Source organism: Myiozetetes cayanensis, unplaced genomic scaffold (assembly GCF_022539395.1).
Source record: "Myiozetetes cayanensis isolate MyiCay16 unplaced genomic scaffold, myiCay2020 scf2-11, whole genome shotgun sequence".
NCBI lineage: Eukaryota > Metazoa > Chordata > Aves > Passeriformes > Tyrannidae > Myiozetetes > Myiozetetes cayanensis.
In genome coordinates this window covers 80,316,397-80,337,777 of record NW_026087411.1, presented here as the reverse complement: position 1 = coordinate 80,337,777, position 21,381 = coordinate 80,316,397, and the positions used below count along the sequence as shown (strand labels likewise).

The window sequence follows — 21,381 nt, the reverse complement described above, 5'->3', positions numbered from 1 at the left end:
TTAGATCCCAGAATAGGCAGCAGCAAACACTTTACAGAAATGGTAAAGAAATCCTCACATTATACAAAAGCAAATGAATAGCATAAAAATGAACTGCATAACAGTTGCCTTTAGCAGGACATAACGTGAACAAAAATAATAAAATCTTTAGTGGCAGCAGGGTTTGTTCTTAATCCAATGACTTGTTTTATGCACAGCTCTTTTTGGAAAGAAAATGAAATATGTGATGTAGAAATGTGTAAGAATAAAACCTTCTACCACTAAAAAATTCTGTACATGAAAGTGTATTCCTTGAGATCTGGTTTTAAAATTGTAGAACCAACCCCCAAACTAAGTACTACAGGTTTGACAATCTTCCTGTCCAACTGCCCTTTTTTGACTTCATATATTTAAGTAAAACCTAAGTTAAAACACTAACAAAAGACAGTCATATATTAAAGTGATACAAGTGTTGAAAAAAATCTATATGAACTAGAGAACTTTCTCCAGATGACAGAAACTCCCCTGAAAGATAAAAAATCAGGATGGAGACCATGACATACAATAGAGATGAAAAAAAGCAAGGGAAAATTGTTTTACCCATTCAAGCTACAAAAAACTGTATCACAAAGACCCAACCTTCAAAATCGCAAACTTTTAGTTTTTGGAGGATAAAGGCCGTTTTTTATTATTTCAGGTATTAAAACCAGAATGAGGTACACTGCTATAAGATGTGTCTACACTTTTAACGCCAGCTTTTCTGAATAGAATTGCTGGGACTAGAAAATAAGATGACAGTTCAATTGAGGAATATACTGTAGCTTAACAAGCTCTGCATTACAAACTCTTGTCAGTTTTTCAGTACCTTGCTTTCCTTGTGTAACTGAAATATGAAATAACCAAATGACAGAAGGGGCCTCCAGAGCTCACGTGATCCAATCCTCTACAATATCAAGGCCTGCTCAGATCAGGTTGCAAGGAATTTACACACCTCTTATGTGAGTAATGCACACGTAATTTTAATTACCACACCAAGGATGGGCTGACCAGAGCTGCATCTACATTCACTGGCATCAGCAGGCAGCAAAGACAAAACCTTGGCTGTAGAAAAAGTACTTGCCCTCCCTGCAGTGTGAGCTAAATGAGCCAGTGCAAATACCATAAAATTACAGTTAAACCAATAAACTGCTCTGGAAAATAAATGCAGTTATACTCTGGTGTACCTTTTGAATTTCTTGCTCTCTTTCTGCACGTCGGGTCTCTATATGCTTGATTTTCTTTTCCAGGCACAAGAAATGTTTCATTTCAGGACTCTGGTTCTCCTTAGCCTCTCTCAGTTCTTCCAACAATTTTGTCACCTACAGTTAAAGAGAATTAATGAAAACTGTTATCATTGTGTTATGCGGTGTATAAAACAGACTCCTTTCAAAATGTATTTGCATTGTTTAATCATTCCAATCAAAAGCTGCAGAACAGACATAAAAGACATAAAAGAGAAATGTCCTTTATTCAAAAGCTTTTACAGGGGTTCAGGGACTTAAATTAAGATTTGTCACTTCTTATAAGTAGCCTGAGAATGTGAAAGTCTAGTCCTCTTTGATAAATCCAATCATGTTCATAATGTTATGATTGTATTCAGTCAATTTTTATACTTCATTAAAAAAAAAAAAAAAAAAGAGAGAATATTATAACTAGATCTTCTTACACCCTGGATAAGGACCAAATATAAAATGTACCAGCGTATTTCTAAAGACTAAATTGAGGAAAGACATGCTGCTAACAGACATGATTACAGGCCTCCTTTGCTCTAAGGCCAAATCAACTCAAACAGTGACTTAAAACTGATTTCCTTATCCTCCAGAAAATAAGGTAAGTTTTCTTTTCAAGCCCTACTGGTTTATTCTCATTCTTTGCCTATTTTAAGTAACTTGGTATTCCTTCTTTTAACATCCTAGATATTTTCTGGTTACTCTTAATGTGTATAAGTAAACTCAAGTGAAAACACTGAAGTCTTTATCCTTAATGATAGTCCTTCGCTCCCCTTAACCATTATATTTGAGAACTTGTAACCCTCTTCAAGCACTCAGCCATCCTTGGCTCTCTGCTGCTGAGTTCAAGTAGCTGGAAGCATTGTGTCTTCATAAGATGTTGCCACTCTCACTGAGAAGTGACTCTAAGCTGGCTTCTATTATTTCCATTTTTAAGGTAGCTTTCTAAAATAACACGGCCTGTGTTAGTGCAGTTTTGCCTGTCCATTATTCCAGCAGCTTTGAACTTGTGGGCCAAGTTCAGCCACATTTGGGAGCAGAAGTCTTTGTTTCATAAGGTCCATGAAAGTGAGTGTCTGCTGCTTGACTGCTAAGTTGCCCCACTGAAAGAAAGGGCTGATGCGTGATCTCACATATATAATTAAATATAATTTAAAAATCATGCTGGAGAGATGTTATGTGGCGAAAAAGCCCTGGGAAAAATGGGATCCGTGTATTTTGCCAACAACAGAACCTTGTCAAATGCAATGCTGTGATACGTGCAAGCTGTTATGGAAGAGAAGTACATAGGTAATGGAAAACATCCATAAACAGCATTCCTGAAATTAGTATTCAAATAACAATCTTCCAGGAAGCCTCAGGAAAAAATCTGCCTTTTTCGAGGAACCATCATTTTACATAACAGAGGACTTCATCCTGTTACCAATAATGGTGCTATTCCCTATCATTACTAATTCAATTTGCAGGTTTTGTTGTCTTCTTTTTTCAGCTCAACTTATTTAATCATTTAATGCTTAAAATGTATTTTATAAGCAGCACAGCAATAACACTAGAGGGCAAAAGCAAGGCTTTATGTAGACATTTCTCTCTGTACAGTCACGCAATGATTTCTGTAACAAAGACACTCCTTTACATTTCCTTAAATGCCAGCACTTTGAATTTGGCCTGTAAAATGGGGGTCAGATTGGATGACCATGCTCTTAAACCATCACTTCATTAATAATCTGTAAAGCAGTCATAGAGGAAACAAGTTTATAATATTTGTTTCACTGCACTCTTGCCCTGTTTTCCCAGGAAGAATTATTATATATACTGAGATTATTGGAAAGAAACAAGTTTTATATGGAAGGGTAACATCTATCATTAGATTCTTAATATGAACCCAAGACTCAGCCTTTATTCTGCAAACACAGAACTTATTTAATACAAAACCTTAAAACCCCTCACTTTTATATAAATATGTTACAGCAAAGGTGGAATTTTGCATGGGTAAGATAAATAGAGTGACTTTAGTGAGATTAAGACCAATTGCTTTTAGTAGCTCTCGCAGATTAGACTTATCAAAATTAAGTTAAACTTACTAATGTTCTTACATCAAGGAGATGGTGAATTAAGTATAGGCACAATGCTCAGAACAGGCTACATCCTCCTCCTGAACAGGAGGTGGTAACAAAAAGACTGGCAGTACTTCAAGAATAACAAAAGCATACATTAAAAAAAACATTTGATAGACAGCAATTTGACACAACATTAACCCAAAAGCAAAAATAAGAAGAAATGTAATTTTTAGATTATATGCTATTAATAGAAATAGAAGATCAGAAAAAACTATATAGCTTTCTCCAAAACCAGTGAATTTCAGAACTATTACAACTAACTTTCCCTTCCTAAGAGATCTTAACTTTCATAGACAGCAGAGGAGAAAACCAAGAATATAACTGCCTAAGTGAGTTTTATGGCAATGAAGGAACTGAAAAAGGAAGGCTTAATCTGAGCATAGAATCTGAAAACAGTAATAAAAATTTCTCTCAATAAGGAAAAAGTCCTGTGGTCTATTTACTACCCATCATAACACTCAAGGTAGAGGCTATGAAAGGTTGGATTAATCTGCTGATCAACTTTCATAGAGATATCAGACATTTCTAACAAATTAAGGATCATAACCAAAAAAAAATTCAAAAAAGGTCAAGGTTCCACTTCTGTTCTTTGTTGTTCTCTCACATTAAAAAACCATATTGCATTCTCAGGTATAACTGATGTAGAAGCAACTGACAAAGATAGCATTTCTAAGACTTATTTTACTATATATTATTTGAGGCTTTATAAGGATGAAAGTGAAAACTCTTACTAGAGTAAGGTACCCCCAATGCAAACTTAAATATACCTCTTTTTGTAGGAGTTGCTCTCGTATCTGTGAAACCAAAAGAGCTTCCTGATGTCTCTGTTGTTCGCTGATTTGTTCTTGAAGATGATTTATTAATACCTACACAGAAAAGATTAAAAATAGTTGGTCATTAACATAAATGCCCGTGACAACATCTGAAAACCTATGCAGGAAAAGTACAGCAAAAATAGAAACAGTATTGTAGTACTGCAGGTGTAGGTGGTGTGTGTATTATCAATATAGCCTCTAACATGTGTGTGTGCTAGTTAGTCCTCTGCATGACTGTTAAATAGCACACAGGTACATATACAGTATAGGAAAACAAGTCTCAGTCTTTGAGTAACTTTCCTCAATTAAAAAAGTTCTTAAATAATCTAAATGCAACTGCTCCTTCTACCTTCATATTGTGTGTAAAATTAAGCCCAGAAAAGCTGTGGAATATCCCCCCTCGGGGATACTCAAAAGCCATCTGGACATGGTCCTGAGCAACTGCCTCTGGATGACCCTCCTGAGCAGGGCGGTTGGACAAGATGAACTTCAGGGGGTTCCTTCCAACCTCAGCCATCCTGTGATTCTGTGAATACAGTGGCACAGGCTGATTTTTAAAATAGTAGGTCCTACTTCAAAGAAAGATAAAGTTTATAGTATAGAGAAAGAAATAACTTTAGGATATATCTATATGTAATCAATGTATCTACTGTATCTTACCTCTTGTGTTGAAATTCTGTTGTTTAGTTCAGCTACTTTAGAAGTGGAGTGCTCCTTTGCATGCTGGCAAACAATCTTCTCCACTTCCCTCTGATGGGAAGCTTTCAGAGATGCAATGTATTCTGCTGTGTCCTCCTGTATTCTGAACAGAGCAAGGTAAAAATAATATGTAATACATAATAAACAACTATGTGTTTTTGACGAACAGATACTTCTTCAAAAATGCAGTAAAGTTTCTCATTTTGATAGAAAATATCAAAAATGTTAAAGGCAGCAGGTCTTTGATATTTCATAACAAAACCTTGCAAGATACCAGGACCATTTCTTCATTACTTGCTCTGGAGGGACAACAGAGTGGGAAGCCAAAAGTGTTGCATTTGTGCCTCATTTAACTAGAGGCAGCTAGAATACAGAAAATTCAGTCAATTACCTTTTTTTGGCTGCTTTTATAAAACAAAGGAGAGAAAACAAGTGCTTTTAAATCATAATGCCACTTTCTCTTTTAGGTATCTATTTTAGAAAAGAATGTTTTGCAATATAAATATGCCAATTTACTTCTACTTTGACTATGAACGGATCTAAGAGAGACCAGGTGAAGTATAAATATAAGGTATCTACAGTTGGCCAAGTAAATCCTGCTGAATCCTGAAATATCCAAGTAAATCCTGAAATATCCCAGACTGAAGGCAAGTATGGGTACCAAATATTAATGCTATACAGCACAAAGCATCTAAGATATAATCATAGAATCAGCCAGGTTGGAAAAGACCTCTGAGATCAAGTCCAACCCTTGATCCAACACTGCCATAGTTACTAGACCATGGCACTCAGTGCCACATCCAGTCTCTTCTTAAAAACCTCCAGGGACAGAGAATCCACTGCTTCCCTAGGCAGCCCATTCCATTGCCTGATTACCCTCTCTGTAAAGAATTTCTTCCTAATAACCAACCTAAACCTCCCCTGGCAGAGCTTAAGCCTGTGCCCTCTTGTCTTACTGATAGTTGCCTGGAAGAAGAGATCGACCTCCACCTGGCTACAATCTCCTTTTAGGCAATTGTAGAGAGTGATGAGTGATGAGTCTCCTCTTCTCCAGGTTAAACAACCCCAGCTCCCTCAGCCTCTCCTCATAGGATTTGTGCTCAAGTCCCTTCACCAGCCTGGTTGCTCTTCTCCGGACCTGCTCCAGCACCTCAAGCACCTTCAGGTCTTTCCTGAACTGAGGGGCCCAGAACTGGACACAATACTCAAGGTGAGGCCTCACCAGTGCTGAGTACAGGGGAAGAATCATTTCCCTGGACCTGTTTGCCACACTGTTCCTGATCCAGGCCAGGATACCATTGGCCTTCTTGGCCACCTGGGCACACTGCTGGCTCATGTTCAGCCTCCTGTCAATCAGCACCCCCAGGTCCCTTTCTGCCTGGCTGCTCTCCAGCCACTCTGTGCCCAGCCTGTAGCGCTGCAGGGGTTGTTGTGGCCAAAGTGCAGGACCCGGCACTTGGCCTTGTGGAACCTCATCCTGTTGGAATCAGCCCAACTCTCCAGCATGTCCAGGTCCCTCTGCAGGGCCCTCCTGCCTTCCAGCTGATCGACACTCCCCCCAGTTTAGTGTCATCTGCAAATTTGCTAATGGGAGTTCTACAGAGTCAAGAGACTCTCTAACAAGCAGAGCCACCTCTTCTACCTTGTCTATCCCTTCTGAAGAGCTTATAGCTGCGAGTCATCCCACCACATTTCTGTGATAGTGACTACATCATAGCTTTCCTGCTGCATGATGGCTACCAGCTTCTATTGTTTGTTCCCCATAATGTGTCCATTGGTGTACATGCACTTCAGCTGGGCTGCTGATTTCACTCTTAACTTGGGCTTTCCACCCTTAGGCTCATCTATGGAGAGCCCAGTTTCAATCCCTTCCCCCTTCAAACCTAGTTTAAAGCCCTCTTGATCAGCAACGCCAACTTATGGGCTACAGTCCTTTCGCCCTTTCTAGACAGATGAAGCCCATCTGATCTGAGGAGATGAGGTACCATGGAATTTGCCCCATGGTCAAAAAAGCAAAAATTCTGCTAGTGGCACCAATCCTTTACCCACCTATTGATAAGATGGGCTTTCCTACTCCTCATTCATCCCTGCTACTGCAGGAACTGAGGCAAACACCACCTGTGCTCCTGTCCCATTAACTAACTGACTCAGCACCTTGAAGCCCTTTTTAATCGCCCTGGTACTTCGTCCATTAGTGTCCTGAGCTACCAACAGTGGATAATAATCTGAGGGCCGAATAAGCTCAAGGAGTCTCCTACTAATATCTCTCACCCGGGCACCAGGAAGGCAGCACACCTCCCTGTGGGATGGATCCAGTTGACATATAGGGCCCTCAGTTCCCATCAAAAGGGAGTCACTAACTACAACTACCCTTCTGTTTTCTTTATAGCTGTGGTTGTAATCCGTCTGGTGGACAGGGTGCAACCGGGAGACCCTCCAGACAGATCTTCCTCTGGACTGACAGTCCTCTACCTGACTCCCTGGGTCCAGGGCCTCATGCCTGTTCTTTAAAGGCATGCAGGAAGGTGATGGGGCAAAAAAAAAAAAAAAGCTGAGCTGAGTGGTGGCTGTGTCCTTCCTGCTTGCCCTGCCTGCGTGAACTGCCTCACTAACTGCCCTGCCACTTCCCTATCTGCCTGCTGCTGTGCCACATCCCTGTTTGCCCGCTCCTGTTCCTGCTCAGGGTCACTGGTGCTCCCAGCAGCCTTTTAAATTCCTTGTGGACAAGCTGGGCTCCACCCCTAGTCAGCTGATTCGCCTCCCAGGGGAGCTCCAGCAGATGATTTACATGATTTACACTGAGATATTTTTACTTAAAAGCATAACAAATTGTAGCATTAATAAAAGCATTAATGTAGGTTTGCCTGTAGAAAGAACTGTGACAGTGCACTGCTTAAAACAAAACCCAAAACAAAATACCAAAAAACCCTCTGAAACCCTCTCAAAACAAGCAGTACTAATGAAAGTATAAGCTAGCTTCACACATGGCTGACATGTTAATGTGCCACTTCAATTCTGCATCAGCCAACACTTCAACAAGGTTTTTGAAGGAACATGTTGAGCATTTACCTTCGTATGTTATTTTCAGAATAAGCCAGTGCTGCTTGAGACTTTACCCGCTGCTGGCTCATTTCTAGAGACAATCTCTCTAGCTCTTCTTTCAGCTGTGCATTTTCTTTCAGAACTTCTGAGAGATGAGAATCAGAAAAGGTATGTGCTTGGTATATTTTGTCATCATTGAAAATCCTTAGAAAGGGTTCATTGTAGTGGGAATTCCTTTTATCTGTTGCTGAGGCATTCTTTTTCACGACCTCTGTAGAGTTTTCCTTATTATTGGCTATATTTCTCAAATTATTGTCAGACAACATCACCATCCTTTCTTTTTGAAGTTTCTCGACAGTTTTTGTAAGGTCTTGTATTTCTTTATTTTTGGTGACCAGTTCTTCATTTAGTTTTAACAATCTGTCTTTTGCGTTACCTTGTTTCATTTTAGAGTCTGTGCACTCTAAGTCTTTATTATAATTTTTACTTCTGAGTTTTAATTGGGAATTTTGACTTTTAAGATTTTCAATTTCTGTCTGGAGGTTTCTAACAGTGATTTGATGGGTCTTCTTTAGATTCTGAAGCTCCTGCTCAAGTTCTCTAGAACTGGCTTTATCACCATTCAGTTTTGGTGTTTCACTCATAAATTCATAGGCAAGTAGTTGCTCAAGCTCTGCAAGTCTTTGCTCATACTGTATCTAGGAGAGGAGTAGGAAGAGGGGAAGAAAAAGTAGTTTCATAAGTGTACTTTTATTATTAGCTCTTCCTATTATTCTTTGAAGTTACTGCACATCTGAAGCAAGATTTCAAAATAGAACACACATCAATATCACTAACAACACTACTCAATCAGTTCAGAAATTAGTGAGTGAAAGAAGTCTATGGTAAAACAGAATTACCCAAAACATTTACTACAAAGTAATCTTATCACAATGGATGCAGTAACTATGGAACAAAAATTGTATTGACAAGAAACTATTTCATTTTTATATAATTGACTTCTCTTCAGATGTTTCCAACTCAGAAAGGCAAAGTAACATCTTATTTAAGTATAGCAAGAAGTAGTTAATTTTGTCATTATGTATTTGCCATGTGTCAGTTTGCAAACATTCCTCAAAACTGTACATTTTTCAAAACATCTTAAATTTTAACAGAACAGATCTTCATTTTTATTTATCTGTAAGTATGAATACAGAAGTATGAATTCAGAGAGACACAGAATCTTTCTTCCTTATGAACTGAGGAAAACCTGACCATTCTTAATAGCCTGGATGGCCTTTGAGGAAAGCATGATGAGTGGTTCATATGGAGAAAAGGTGCAACAACTGGCCAGTGCTTTCCTTTCCTGCTCATTAAGAATCTGTGCAGTTCACCTTTTCCTTGAAGTAAAACGTCAAACTTCCATGCTTCCTAACACAAGTCTTTAGGCTCACGATCATGTAATTTTTTTGATGGAATGTTTAGTGTTCCTGGATGTTCCCTGTAGAAATGCTCTGACAGGAGACCTTTGAAACCACAGCCTTTGGTACAGCAAGGAATTAGGTAAGCAGCTGCTCTGACCCAGAGGGTGAAAACCACTTGTCTTAATTGTAAGAATTAAATTATTATGCCTTAAGAACCTGTCCTCTCAGTCTCAATAGTATCCTAATGATTTCAATGCTATTTTTATCTTAGATGCTGAAGGTACTGAAATTCTGGTTATAAATTCTTTGAGTAGTTTTGTTTTCCCTTGAATGTCTCTGCCTTCAGTTTTAAACACTACCCTGTGTTAGACCCCAGTTACCTTGTGACTGTTACTTGCCAAGTGGACAATTCTACAAGGCTCCAACTTTTACCTTTATTTTTTGAAACTGTTGTTCCATGGCACGGAGACTTTTCTTAGCTTCATCATCTTTACCTTCGAGTTCCGTTTCTAATTTCTTTATCCTTCTCTCCAAAAATTCAACTGTGTTTGTTTTAGCTGAAAGATCATTTGTTTTCTCAGCAGCAGCAGCAGCATAAATCAAAGCAGGCAAAGAATTTGGATACCTTCTTTTTAGAATTCCTTCCATTTCTCTGATCTAGCAATTAGAAAATTAAGTCAGAAGTCAAAAAGATAAAGTTCTGAAGAAAAGTGAACAGAAGTAAGTGACAGAACTTTAACAAATTTCATCCACGTTGGCTGGGTGAAGAAAGAAACCTAGAAATTAATATTTGGAGAATTATTTTACATTTATGCTATTGTTTTCAGAAAAGTAAGACTCATCATCTCTTACTGATTGACTTAGCATAATCTTAAAATATTGCTCTGGTCTTCAGATTGCCTTATGTCAGAAGTACTAAGAAAGTAAAATCTCTAAGTTGAATGTGGCTCTTAATGCTGTGAATATGTTTGCTTTTTTTCTGGATTTGCATTCACATTGTACTTTTCCAACTGTTACAGGGATACCTCATAGCAGTATTGAAAATATTCACTGAATAACAGATTATATGCCTTTTATTTTGGAGTCTGCAATAAATTAAGACTAACACCTTGCATACAAGATTAATAACACACCCCTCTCTTATATATGGATAAGATATTCTTTGCATTAAAGTTCTGAAGAGGTTCCTTCCCATGAGTCCCACAGCCCTAACTGATGCAGCTGCCATCTCTTAAAACTTAGGAAGGCCCACTTCCACCTGACACTTCCTCAGTAGAAACATGGATTTTAAGGTCTCCACTCCCCTGTTTTCATGAATCTTGTAGGAATCCAATCCTACTCTTGAATCAACTTGTTTGAAATTGATGATAGTGTTAAGGGATTACTGAACATGGACAGAAGGAGTCCTAGAAGATAAATAGCAAGCTTTGGCTTTTGCCCTCTTGCCCCTTTCCAAGAAATTCTAAACAGTATTTTAAACGATTTTAAAAGGGATATCAGCTTGTCAGAAGATAGTAGCAAGCAGAGGTCTTTCTAAGTAAATAATTGCAGCTTTTTGTATTTATGAGCGTTTAATAACACAAGTTACCTTAACATAGGACTTCACACAATGTTTTATCCTATGAAAGCACTGGTGTTTTAAGAGACCTTATCTAAAATAAAGGTTAAATGAAACACAGTTATATTACTGCATACCTGTCGCTCAAGATCCTGAATTCTTTTAGCATCTGCTGCTCTGTCTCGCAAACGTTTCTTCTGTTGCACACACTGATCTCCTGCTTCAGCTCTCAGCTTCTCAACCTATTCAATTTATGAGAAGGTAAATTGCAATGTATATTCAGAGACATTGTCCTATAGTACAAAAGCATTTCAAACACACAAAATACAATGGAAGTATCCTGCCACTTAAAAACTGGTAATGGTAATTCCTGTACTAACTCATTCTTCAGGTTCTTAACCTAAGTGACAGCTGCTTTCTCCAACGAACCTGAAACTAGCTATGGAAATCTAGAAGAGAACTTCAGCTCTGGGACATTCTTGTCTTCATACTAGTAGAACTGTTTCTTTCTCTCATATTTCCAGTATGCTGGCTTGGTTAATAAGCTACTTGGTTAATAAAGTCCTACAGTCCATTCCATGAATTCAGGGTGAGCTTAGGAGATAATTCATGATTTCCAAGGCTATGCTCTGTGAAGAGATATAGAAACAACCAAAAGGCAACATTATACCGTGCCTAAATAAATGCTGACTCCCAGAATCAGGGGAAGGAACTGTAATACTAATGTTCCTGCACTTCCATGGAGTCTGGCCATGAAGTCTCAAAGCTATAATCTAAAACTGCATTTCCTACCCTTATCAGCCACTATGACCTCTGCACACAGATAATACACCCTGAATACCTGAAAGTATTCCTAGCTTGATTTCTCTCCCACACTGGCAATATTAGCATAAGTAATGCTTTTGTGCCAGCATACTTTGACTAATTTGATTGTTTCTATGAAGTCAAAGCTCTCCACTGGTTTTAGGCACTGGTCCATCCTGGAGTAAATGCAAATAAAAATATTTTCTTTCACATCAATGATATCTTGATCAAAGTTTGATACGGTGGTGTTTAACGGATCTCCTTTCCTGGTTGCTCCTTCAGAAGCATCTCCTTTCATCTGTGATCTCTCTAATAAAACACACTATGAAAAATTTCCAAGATCAGTTATATATTTTATCACTGGTAAAATTCTTCATTTCTGTGAATCCTAAGTCCAATGTACTGACAGGTCAGCAACACAAATCTCAGCAGTATTCAAGGTTCATATAATAGTTTTGTTTATATTTCGAGTGTTTTGGCTTTTTCCTTCCTACTATAGTAACCAGAGATTTTTTTCTAAAAAAGAATTTAGAACTGGTACTTGAGAGAAAAAAAATAAGTGTTGCCTATGCTACCATGGAGCAATAAGGTGAAAAAGATAATGTCCCTAGTTATTGATGTAATAATATATTTCTTTTCCTTAGGTCAAGAAATTTGCAGGTTTTAGGGAAGCACATTACTTTTGTTTCCAGAAGCATCATCAAGATGTCCAATAAAACAAAACTAGTACATCAAAAGAAAGGGATTATTATGAAGGACAGAATTACATTATACTCATCACTAGAAAAAGAAACAATTTTAAGTTCTGATTTCTTAGATAAAGCCAAATATTATCACCTCTAGTCTTAGTTTCTCAATTTCTTGTCTTGCATCTTTAAGACGGGCTGCATCTTTATCCAGAAGATCTTGATTTTCTGCATACCACTGAAGTCTTCTTTTTAAATGAGTAATTTCCTGTTTGTATGATTCTTCCATAACTTTAAATTCGTAAGATTTATCACCTACAAGAATAAAACATCCTCAGAATGGTTTTATTAGGAATTATGTATCAAAGGTGTAATTACTCAACACCATCCTCCTCAGCACATTTCACACATTTACTATTTTAACAATCCCGTTACTGCAGTAACACTTCTGAACCAGATCCTAATTAGGATTTTAAAAGCAACTATATTTGAAAAAAACCCTTTTCTTCTCTCATACATAGCAATACTCAATGGCTTACAGTTCACTGTGGAAAGTATTTAAAACAGAATCTCAGGGATCATTCTTGATCAGACTCCAGTAAACAAATTTTCAGCCACAAGATGAATGACAACATAGGATATATGCTTAGATGTGTACTGATCATACTCCTCCCATTTAACAGATCATACTTTGAGAAGAGACATGGAGGTAAATATCTGCTCTTAGCATTAGTGATGCCTGATACTGGAAATGAGGGAGTCCAGTTTCTGGCCCTCTCTCATTATTTCAAACTGGAAAAAGCTCTGATAAGAACACTGAAAAAAGTCCCAAGACATAAACTACAGGTAAAAAAATGAGCAAGATCTAAACAGGAGACTAAGATGCAACATAGTAAACATTTTCTTATCAACAGAGCTGTCATATAACTGGAATCTTCTGTTTTACACGTCCAATGAAAGATGGGCAAGAAATCAATCTTAATAGGCAACAACAAAGAGTTTGTTACAGGAATACAGGAAAACACTTTCTAATAGAGTCCCAAAAGTATTGTAACATGTCCTTTACTGTATGCTTTTATTAGAAGTTTAGACAATATTTGGAAATGGTCTAGATGCATTTCACTAAGTAATATTTTAATAAAAAACAAATTTTTGTTATATATGCAAAGTAGATAAAATTATTCAGCAAAAAAAAGGTACTTTACTTGATGCAGATGTAATCTGGATTTTTGCTAAATCTCTCTCCTTCTTTGCTTGTACCAAGTCTACCTCGAGAGCTTGCTTATCTTGTTTGAGATGTCTTATTTCTTCTTGTAATTTAGCTTCTTCCTTCTGGATTTTAGAGAAAATAGTAAAACAAGAAAAACTAAACACATAATGTCACACAAAAAACCCTGAACATATCTTTTCATTATAAATGATTAAATCACAACAGTCATGTCAGACCACAGCAACCATAAGGTCTTCTAATTTTGATATTATTCTCAGCCTTGCCATAGCAGAGCATGGGAAAAACTTAAGCTAAACATTAAAAAAAAACCCAAATAGATTTTTTAAGTCTTACATAACTGTCGTAGAAGTAGAAAACCTCTGCCTTTTGAGAGGATCAATATAGAAAATGGCTTATTTCTAAGACTTAAGACTATAGGTTAAATGGACAGATGTCTTGTCCAACAGTTCACCTTATTACATTCTATTTCTTGCCATTTTCTGCACACTCTCTTCTGTTTGTCTACACATGATCACTAGCAATCTCCAAGACAAAAAGGGATGAAAGGTAGCAGTGCCAGTGCCACATCTGGAGATGGAGTCTCCTGGTCTGAGGGATCCACAGGTACAGCAACCAGCAACTGGGGGGCTCAGATTTTGGGGCCAGCCAGTAAACAGACTGATGTCCAGGGCCAGCTTGTGCATGTTTGTGTGTTACTGCTAGAGAACTCCTATCCTGATCTGCTGAACAATATCAGGCCAAATGTGCTCCTTGTGTTTCCAACAGCATTATTTGTATTTCTGTGTATACTCTGTTATCTGTGTGCCTGATCATGTTAGTGTTGTCTGTGTGTCTCTCTCCATCTTTGGATCTTCTGTTCAGTCTCATTACAGGCTGGACCCAAGGAACAGGGAAATGTAATAGCATCACCCCTAAGGTCACAACTAGGGGAGCCCCTCATGCCTTAAAGAGCTCAAAGCCAGCTTTGTGAGAGCAGGAATGTCTCCACTGGTCCTGCAACTCACAGGATCCAGAACATCTTTTCCCTTGCTTAACCAGTTATTGTTTATAACAGCAAACAACAACAAAAAATGGAAGAGGTAGATTTTAATCTTCTGGTCTAACTATCAGAGGCAGTGTGTACCAGAACAGTCCACCCGCCTGCAGTAAGCAGAGCAACAGAAATTCCAGATGACCTTTAATTTTAGCATGAAGCTTATTTAACACACTCCCTTCAAAACCAGAAGCATCTGCAGGACTACAAAGGAAGTTATATGAGGAAATAACAAAAAATTCTTTTTACTCGAATGTTCTTTTCTAGAACTTACTTGGTACACAGCAAGGATAACCAGTCTTCTGGCTTAGTCTTATGCAGGAAAGATATAGAGGTGTACATCACTAGTTTCTGCTAGTTCTCACAAGGCCTTTCAGAATTGCCAGTAAACATGGCAACACTGCACTTCTTTCAGTGAATCTGTGTCTTAGAGGATTACTTCTGAACGTTCATTTGATATTTGTGACATGTGGAAAATAATTAACACTGTACAACAGTAGCATGCTCCACTACTTTATTTACATTATTAGTCTACAGTATGGATGGTAATGCATGTTTTCTTAAGAACACATGAAAATAAGGCTTGGTATATAATTACCTGTGCTGCTCGAAGCTCTGAAATCAATTCTGTGAAACTCTGATTTCTGGCTGGATCAGAATCCTGCACAATTCGTGACTGGTTATTAGTCTTCTCTATCTTTTCTCTAAACAGCAACAGCAAAAACAGTTATGCAGTGTGGTGACTCAGCATACTAACAGTGGCATACTGAAAAACAAACACACACACCCCCCCAAGTGGTACCACAAAGTCAGTCCATGCAGGCTCAAAAGAAAGGAAGAAGCAAATATGCACAACAAATATTTTTATACAAAAAGTTCACCTGTGAGGTGAAATCTTCTCACCTCACACAAACTTGTTTGTTGGGATAACACAAGGGAGGGAAATAAAAATCTACTCTGCATCAGTGGAACCCGTGTGTGGGCCTCTCCAGAGCAAAGATTTGTAGATTAGGAGTACACATGATGGCTAAGTCATTTTTCCTCATTTTCCTCACAGGAGGAAAATCTTATCGGACCTAGAGTGCAGTGAATTGAATTGTTCCTCCACTACCAGGATCGCTTGTGCCTCCTACTACTATCTACTACTGTGTATCTTACAGCAGTATCAAAACATTTTGACACATCAGCAGAGTCATAACACCAGAACAAATGTAGTGTATGTATCACACATTCTGATATGAATAAGAACATTGAAATATTCCCCAAGTGGGAGACTCTAGTCTTCCCACAGGTTTGCAACATCATCAAGAAGACTAAGAATTAAGTGCCCATAATCAACATATATAATTTCTCAAAAGAAGAAACAAAACCACAAACCCAAGAAAAACTTGAAAACATGCACCAGACAGACTCTGCAATGGTTCTTCACATATAAAATAATAAACAGCTGAAAACTCCAGAGATTTTAGGTCAGATGTGTAAATAAGCCTACCTTAGGTCTCTTAATTCAGACATTAAACACTGATTCTCCTTAAACATTCGTTCCTCATTTTTTTTGTTTTGGATTTGTAGATCTTTCATTTGTTTGTATAATCTCTCATTTTCCTAAGTTGAGACAGACAAAGTTAAAGAATGGTAATAAAATACTGTTTTCTCCAGTTCTAAAATAATTGTCTATGACTTGCATAGTTTGCCTATTGAAACACTGGAAGCAAACACTAAATATTTCATTACTAAGCTTCTGAAATGGATATCTACTTTCATTATCTACAATTTCGTCCAAACATCTGCTCACTCCGGAGGATCTAAGCCAGTTCCTCTCCAAAGCTATCCCAACTATATTCTGAAAGCATGTTCAGGAGTGGGTGCTGACAGATCAGAGCTCAGCCTGCCCATGCTCCAATCCTGTGGACACAAACCATCACCAATTTGGGACGCTCACAGCCATACTGGTAAGACTTTGTGTCTATACTAAGAAACTCTGTTGAGCACCAGTTGGAAGGTGGTTAAATTACCTGTTGGATTTGCAAGCATTCAAAAGGATTAAGTGTGCACTGTCTATTCTACACGTGACCAAGTAATAAAATTCAGACACACTAATAAGGTCACCTTGAAATCAGCTGCTGAGATTTTGAGAAAAACATCTTAAAAAGAGAACTCTCCAGATTTTTAACATTGCTTAAAAATACTACTTTTCCTCTACATTTCAGAAAAGAGTTTGTGGCTATTTATTTGCCATAAAGTATTTTGCCAGTTCTCAACTGACAAGTCAGTGATTTTTACAATGGATACACGGGACTGTGGAAAAACTTAGCCCAAACTAGACACATGTGAAGTACTTTTTAAACATGCAATATGTTCGCCCATCACACCCAAATTTCATCCACTTTTCAGACAGCAAGATAATTGTTTTCATGTAAAAGTAATAACCCTTAAACAATTTTGTTTCTGACACTGGTTAGAACACAGTTCAACATGCAGGGTGGTATACCTGCTGATAACCTTGAATAATGAGCTCTTGATCTTCAATTTCCTTTTGTATTTGTGTCAGTTTTTCTTGAGTTACAGGAATTGTTGCTGTATGGTGGGTCCATCTCTTTTCTTGAGCCATCTCTTCCATACTTCTTAACTTTCAGAAAGAAAATGACACACAAACAATAAGAAATTTTTGTCAGTGATATGGAATTCTCAACAAGACTACACTTTTATAATATTATTAGTTCAATCTCTTCATTAAGGTATGACAGCAGACCCATGAGCCACTCTTATTACTGGAGTTTTACAGAAGCATTACGAAACAGAAACAAGGTGTAAAACACTCAGGAAAAGTTAAAGTTTTACACTCCCTCTTTTGTTCTCATGTATCTAGGCAGGAGGGTATAGTGGAATAGCTCTGGCAACATTTCATACAGACAAAATGCAACATTGAAAAATGCATCAAAACCTAAAAACAGTATCTCAAAATATAGTACTTTTCTATAACAAGTGGTATGTGGTAATCTCTGTGAGACTGAACTAAATCTTTGCAAAAACACTTGCTGTAGAACTCTCAAAATAGCAAAGTAAAGGAACTCAGGATAACCTAGTTTATCTCTGAAGAAAAAAAATAAGCAATAAATATAACTGCAGGTATGCATTTATAAAGCAGCAGTATCTGTACATCTGAGTTTTTCTGCTCAGGAACAACTCATGTAAAGTAACAATAATTTCATGTTAAGAAGCAATGTTCCTCCTCTTCTATAGAGACAGGATACAAGCTGATAAAGTACCTTACTCTGAAGAACATAATTTTCCTGACCCAGATGAGAAAGTTCTTTTTCATGCTGTGTTTTCAATTCTACTATCTTTGTCTCCATTTCTTTCTCTTTTTGTGAAACCTTGCTGGAGAGTTGTTGAATCAAATCACGAGCTGCGTTCAGGTCCTCCTCTGCAGTTTGTACTCGTTTTAACAAATACAGTTCTCTATCACAACTTTTGATAGGAGAAAATGATAACTCCTAGTGAAGAGAATTCAGGGAAATGTTACACTCAGCTGATTGTTTACCAGAACTCTGCTCATCAATTTCATTTAACTGGTTTGTCTGGCTCTTGGCAACCACATAAAGCACTAGGAAAAAAAAAACAACAAGCAACTCAAAACACAAACTCCCCAACATTCTAATAGCCAAACATCCTGCTTTTACTTTACTGAGCTACTTTCTCATTTCCAAATTATATATGAGGAAAACAAACCAAAAAATCAACAAGAAAAATACCTCACATATGACAGCCACTATATTGCTACCAGAATTATTCTATTATGCATCTTACTTTTTGAAAATCACTAATGCTTTAGGTATTCAATGAATAGTTTTTACACAGTTGATAAGGGAGAATGAAAATTTATCATGGTGCTGCAAATTCAGTAGTCTTGGAGAAGCCAGAAGATACTATTAAATATTTAATGCAATGCAAATAGGAAAAAAAACCTAAACAGTAGTACTGTTTGACACTCAGAGTATTTAAGTAGAAGCTTTATTTAACCTTATATTACCTCAAAATAGTAATTTTTAGAATTTAATAAGCAACTTTAATTATATAGAACCACCCAAGCATCAGAATTATGCAAGCAATTGAATAGCAGTATGATTACACTTGCGTATTTTTAAGGCAAAACCTAGTGTTAGGCAAATACTGAAATATTGAATAAAGACTTCCCTTTAGTCAATCCTGTGATAATTGGTAAAGGTCTTGACAAAACAGGCCTGCAAACCAACTTGCACGTACTATAATTAGGAGAATCACTGGTTTTTACTTACATGCCTCTTAGAATCCACAGCCTGGTGTTCAAGACTATTAACAACTGATTGGCCAGACAAAACTCTGTTAATACTTCTCTCCAAAGTTGGTTCATTAGTTGCAGATCTTATCAGCCTAGTAGCAAACAAGGCTTCTTCATTTAGGTAGAAAGTAAAATAGAACAAAATTAAATACAGAATTTAATGTCCTTCAGGAAAAAATCTATTCATGTGATCCACCCTATATACCTAAAGTATATAAATTATTATAATTCTACAACCTGAATTTTGAACTAAATATAAAAACTTGAGAGCAATGAGATACTATGGAAAAACTGGAGGTTTTTGCCTTTTTTTTTTAAGTATGGAACTGATGACAAGATAAAATAAAAACAAACGGAACAATTGAAAAAAGTATCTGGATAATAAATACTTCATGAAACAAGGAAACTTCTCTGCTTGAGAAGTGGCCAATTCTCTAAGCATACATAAAGACAACGTATTTCAAGCTATGGTGAAGATAAGGCATAGCAATTTTTAAAACTGACTTCGGAGTGCAGATAGCATACAAAGAAATGCAACATTTATTTTCTGCATCAAATAACAACTTGAACAGAGTTAAAAATAGGAAAGTTCACCCTAGAGTAACTAACATAAATGAAATATTTACTTCTCAGTTCTCTGAAATACAGATAGTAACTACAACTACCATTTCATTTCTGCCTATTAATTTAAGCACAGTGCTCCTGCTTAGGAATGCTATACCTGAAAGAAAAAGACAATGATCCTTTTTCAAATTTAGTACCTTTTACATGTCTCACACTATTCCCTCCCAAGGGTGCTCCCTTAGCGCTGATAATGAGGATTGTTTGATTCAGTGCCATTCTCTTGCTAGCTACAGAGGCCCCTGCAGAATGCAGCCAATTGAGATTAACTTCTGAAATCACCTGAAATTGCTACGGTGAATGGTTATAGCTAGAGAGGGAAAAGCATGTTTGAATGAGGCTAGTGGCCTCATTCTATGATTTTCTTGGTACTCATCATTCACTTCACCAACTTCACCAGGATGTACAACCTTCTCTTCCCCAGGGAATGAATGACACAATAATACACTGAGGACCTCAGTTTGACTGCTGCCACTAAAGCATCTCCCTAAGACAGGTAACATAATCCTAAACTGCTTTTCCCAACACTATTTTCAGGGTTTTTAAAAGCCCTGCATGCTCAAAGTGCACTAAAATGTGGGTATCTGTAGAGTTACTTTCCCGTGCCTCAGAGATAGCAAACATCGTCTGCAAAGATGCTACGCTAAATCATCTCATGAAACTCTTCAAACTTCATCCCAAATAAAAAGGTTCGGACCTTTACTTGCAACTCAGTTTTTACAGGACTACACTGGTATTCTCCTTTCCATAGGGTTACAAGAGACATGAACAGAAAATAGGACTTTTTTTAGTATTTTCTTTGTGCTCTAGGATAGCAATGATCAGAAGCAGCAGCTGAGAACAGAAATTTGGCTTCAAACACAGAAGTTACTGTGTCAGCAAATCTTTGAATTTACTGTAATGAAAAATGCAATTTGTAGGTATTCATTTTTAAACACTATTTTTTCCCATTGTTTAGGTCCTAATGGTGAACAGTAGGTAAGTCTCAAACTTAGTGGTGATATATGTGAGTGGAAATGAAACAAGACTACAATGCAAAGATTTATTTGAAAGTCTCTCTCCCAGCAACTTCACATTAATTAAAAAAAAATCACTACTTACCTGTATTAGGGTTTAGATTTCTTCTACAACATGTGGATTTTTTTTGTGTTTTTGTTTTTTGGGTTTTTTTAAATGTGAAGCATGATCAGCAAAGCTGTCTGGCTCTTAAAGCTCAAGACTTTTTACCATAGAATTACCTTTAGATTTTGCTCTATCTGCAGGACTTCTGGCCTTCATACAGGTCTTTCTGAAAGTTTCTTTTGGTGTTTTCTTCTCACTAAGTGGAAAAGGCTGTTTGGAGAGTAAACTGGATTTCCCATAGCCAGAACTTCTAACCAGCCCATGAGGACCATATGAAGGTTTCTTTTTATGTAAGGGTGCTGGAGTTCTGATATTCTTGTATGACATTGATTTAGTTGATTCTGATCTTTCATTCTTCAAGGAACAAGACCGAAGAGCCTGTGATAGAACATAGTTGTTTAAAACAAGCCTAAGGTTCTACTGTAATCTCAAGGTAGCCTTCACTACTAAAAAAACCCATGGAATCATTTACCAAAATTAGACAGCTGTAAGACTCAGGCTGATGGGAAGCATTATTTTTGTAGCAGTATGTAAATCTGCAGAATTGTATTACTTCAGAAGCACACACAGGGAAAGCATTTTGTAATGACATCTAAATTGATCTGGGAAATTGTATTACATTACAGGATCTTTTGCTTAACAAAGCAAAGACTAAAGACACAGTGAACACAGAAACCTGGTG

At 37.3% G+C, this 21,381-nt stretch overlaps 1 protein-coding gene across 2 annotated transcripts in view; it reads right to left on the bottom strand.

Moving 5' to 3' along the window:
* The window catches only part of CEP162 (centrosomal protein 162), a 46,154-nt gene that overhangs the window by 3,199 nt on the left and 21,574 nt on the right, over positions 1-21,381 (bottom strand). For both annotated transcript variants that reach the window (XM_050314430.1, XM_050314431.1), the window contains 14 exons: positions 20,816-21,077; positions 18,934-19,067; positions 17,905-18,132; positions 17,127-17,264; positions 16,128-16,240; positions 15,234-15,339; positions 13,577-13,703; positions 12,523-12,686; positions 11,019-11,123; positions 9,756-9,980; positions 7,948-8,618; positions 4,840-4,981; positions 4,132-4,230; positions 1,203-1,337 (listed from right to left, as the gene is read on the bottom strand). In XM_050314430.1, coding sequence (XP_050170387.1) covers positions 1,203-1,337; positions 4,132-4,230; positions 4,840-4,981; positions 7,948-8,618; positions 9,756-9,980; positions 11,019-11,123; positions 12,523-12,686; positions 13,577-13,703; positions 15,234-15,339; positions 16,128-16,240; positions 17,127-17,264; positions 17,905-18,132; positions 18,934-19,067; positions 20,816-21,077 — 2,649 coding nt within the window. The remainder of the gene's footprint in view (positions 1-1,202; positions 1,338-4,131; positions 4,231-4,839; positions 4,982-7,947; positions 8,619-9,755; positions 9,981-11,018; positions 11,124-12,522; positions 12,687-13,576; positions 13,704-15,233; positions 15,340-16,127; positions 16,241-17,126; positions 17,265-17,904; positions 18,133-18,933; positions 19,068-20,815; positions 21,078-21,381) is intronic.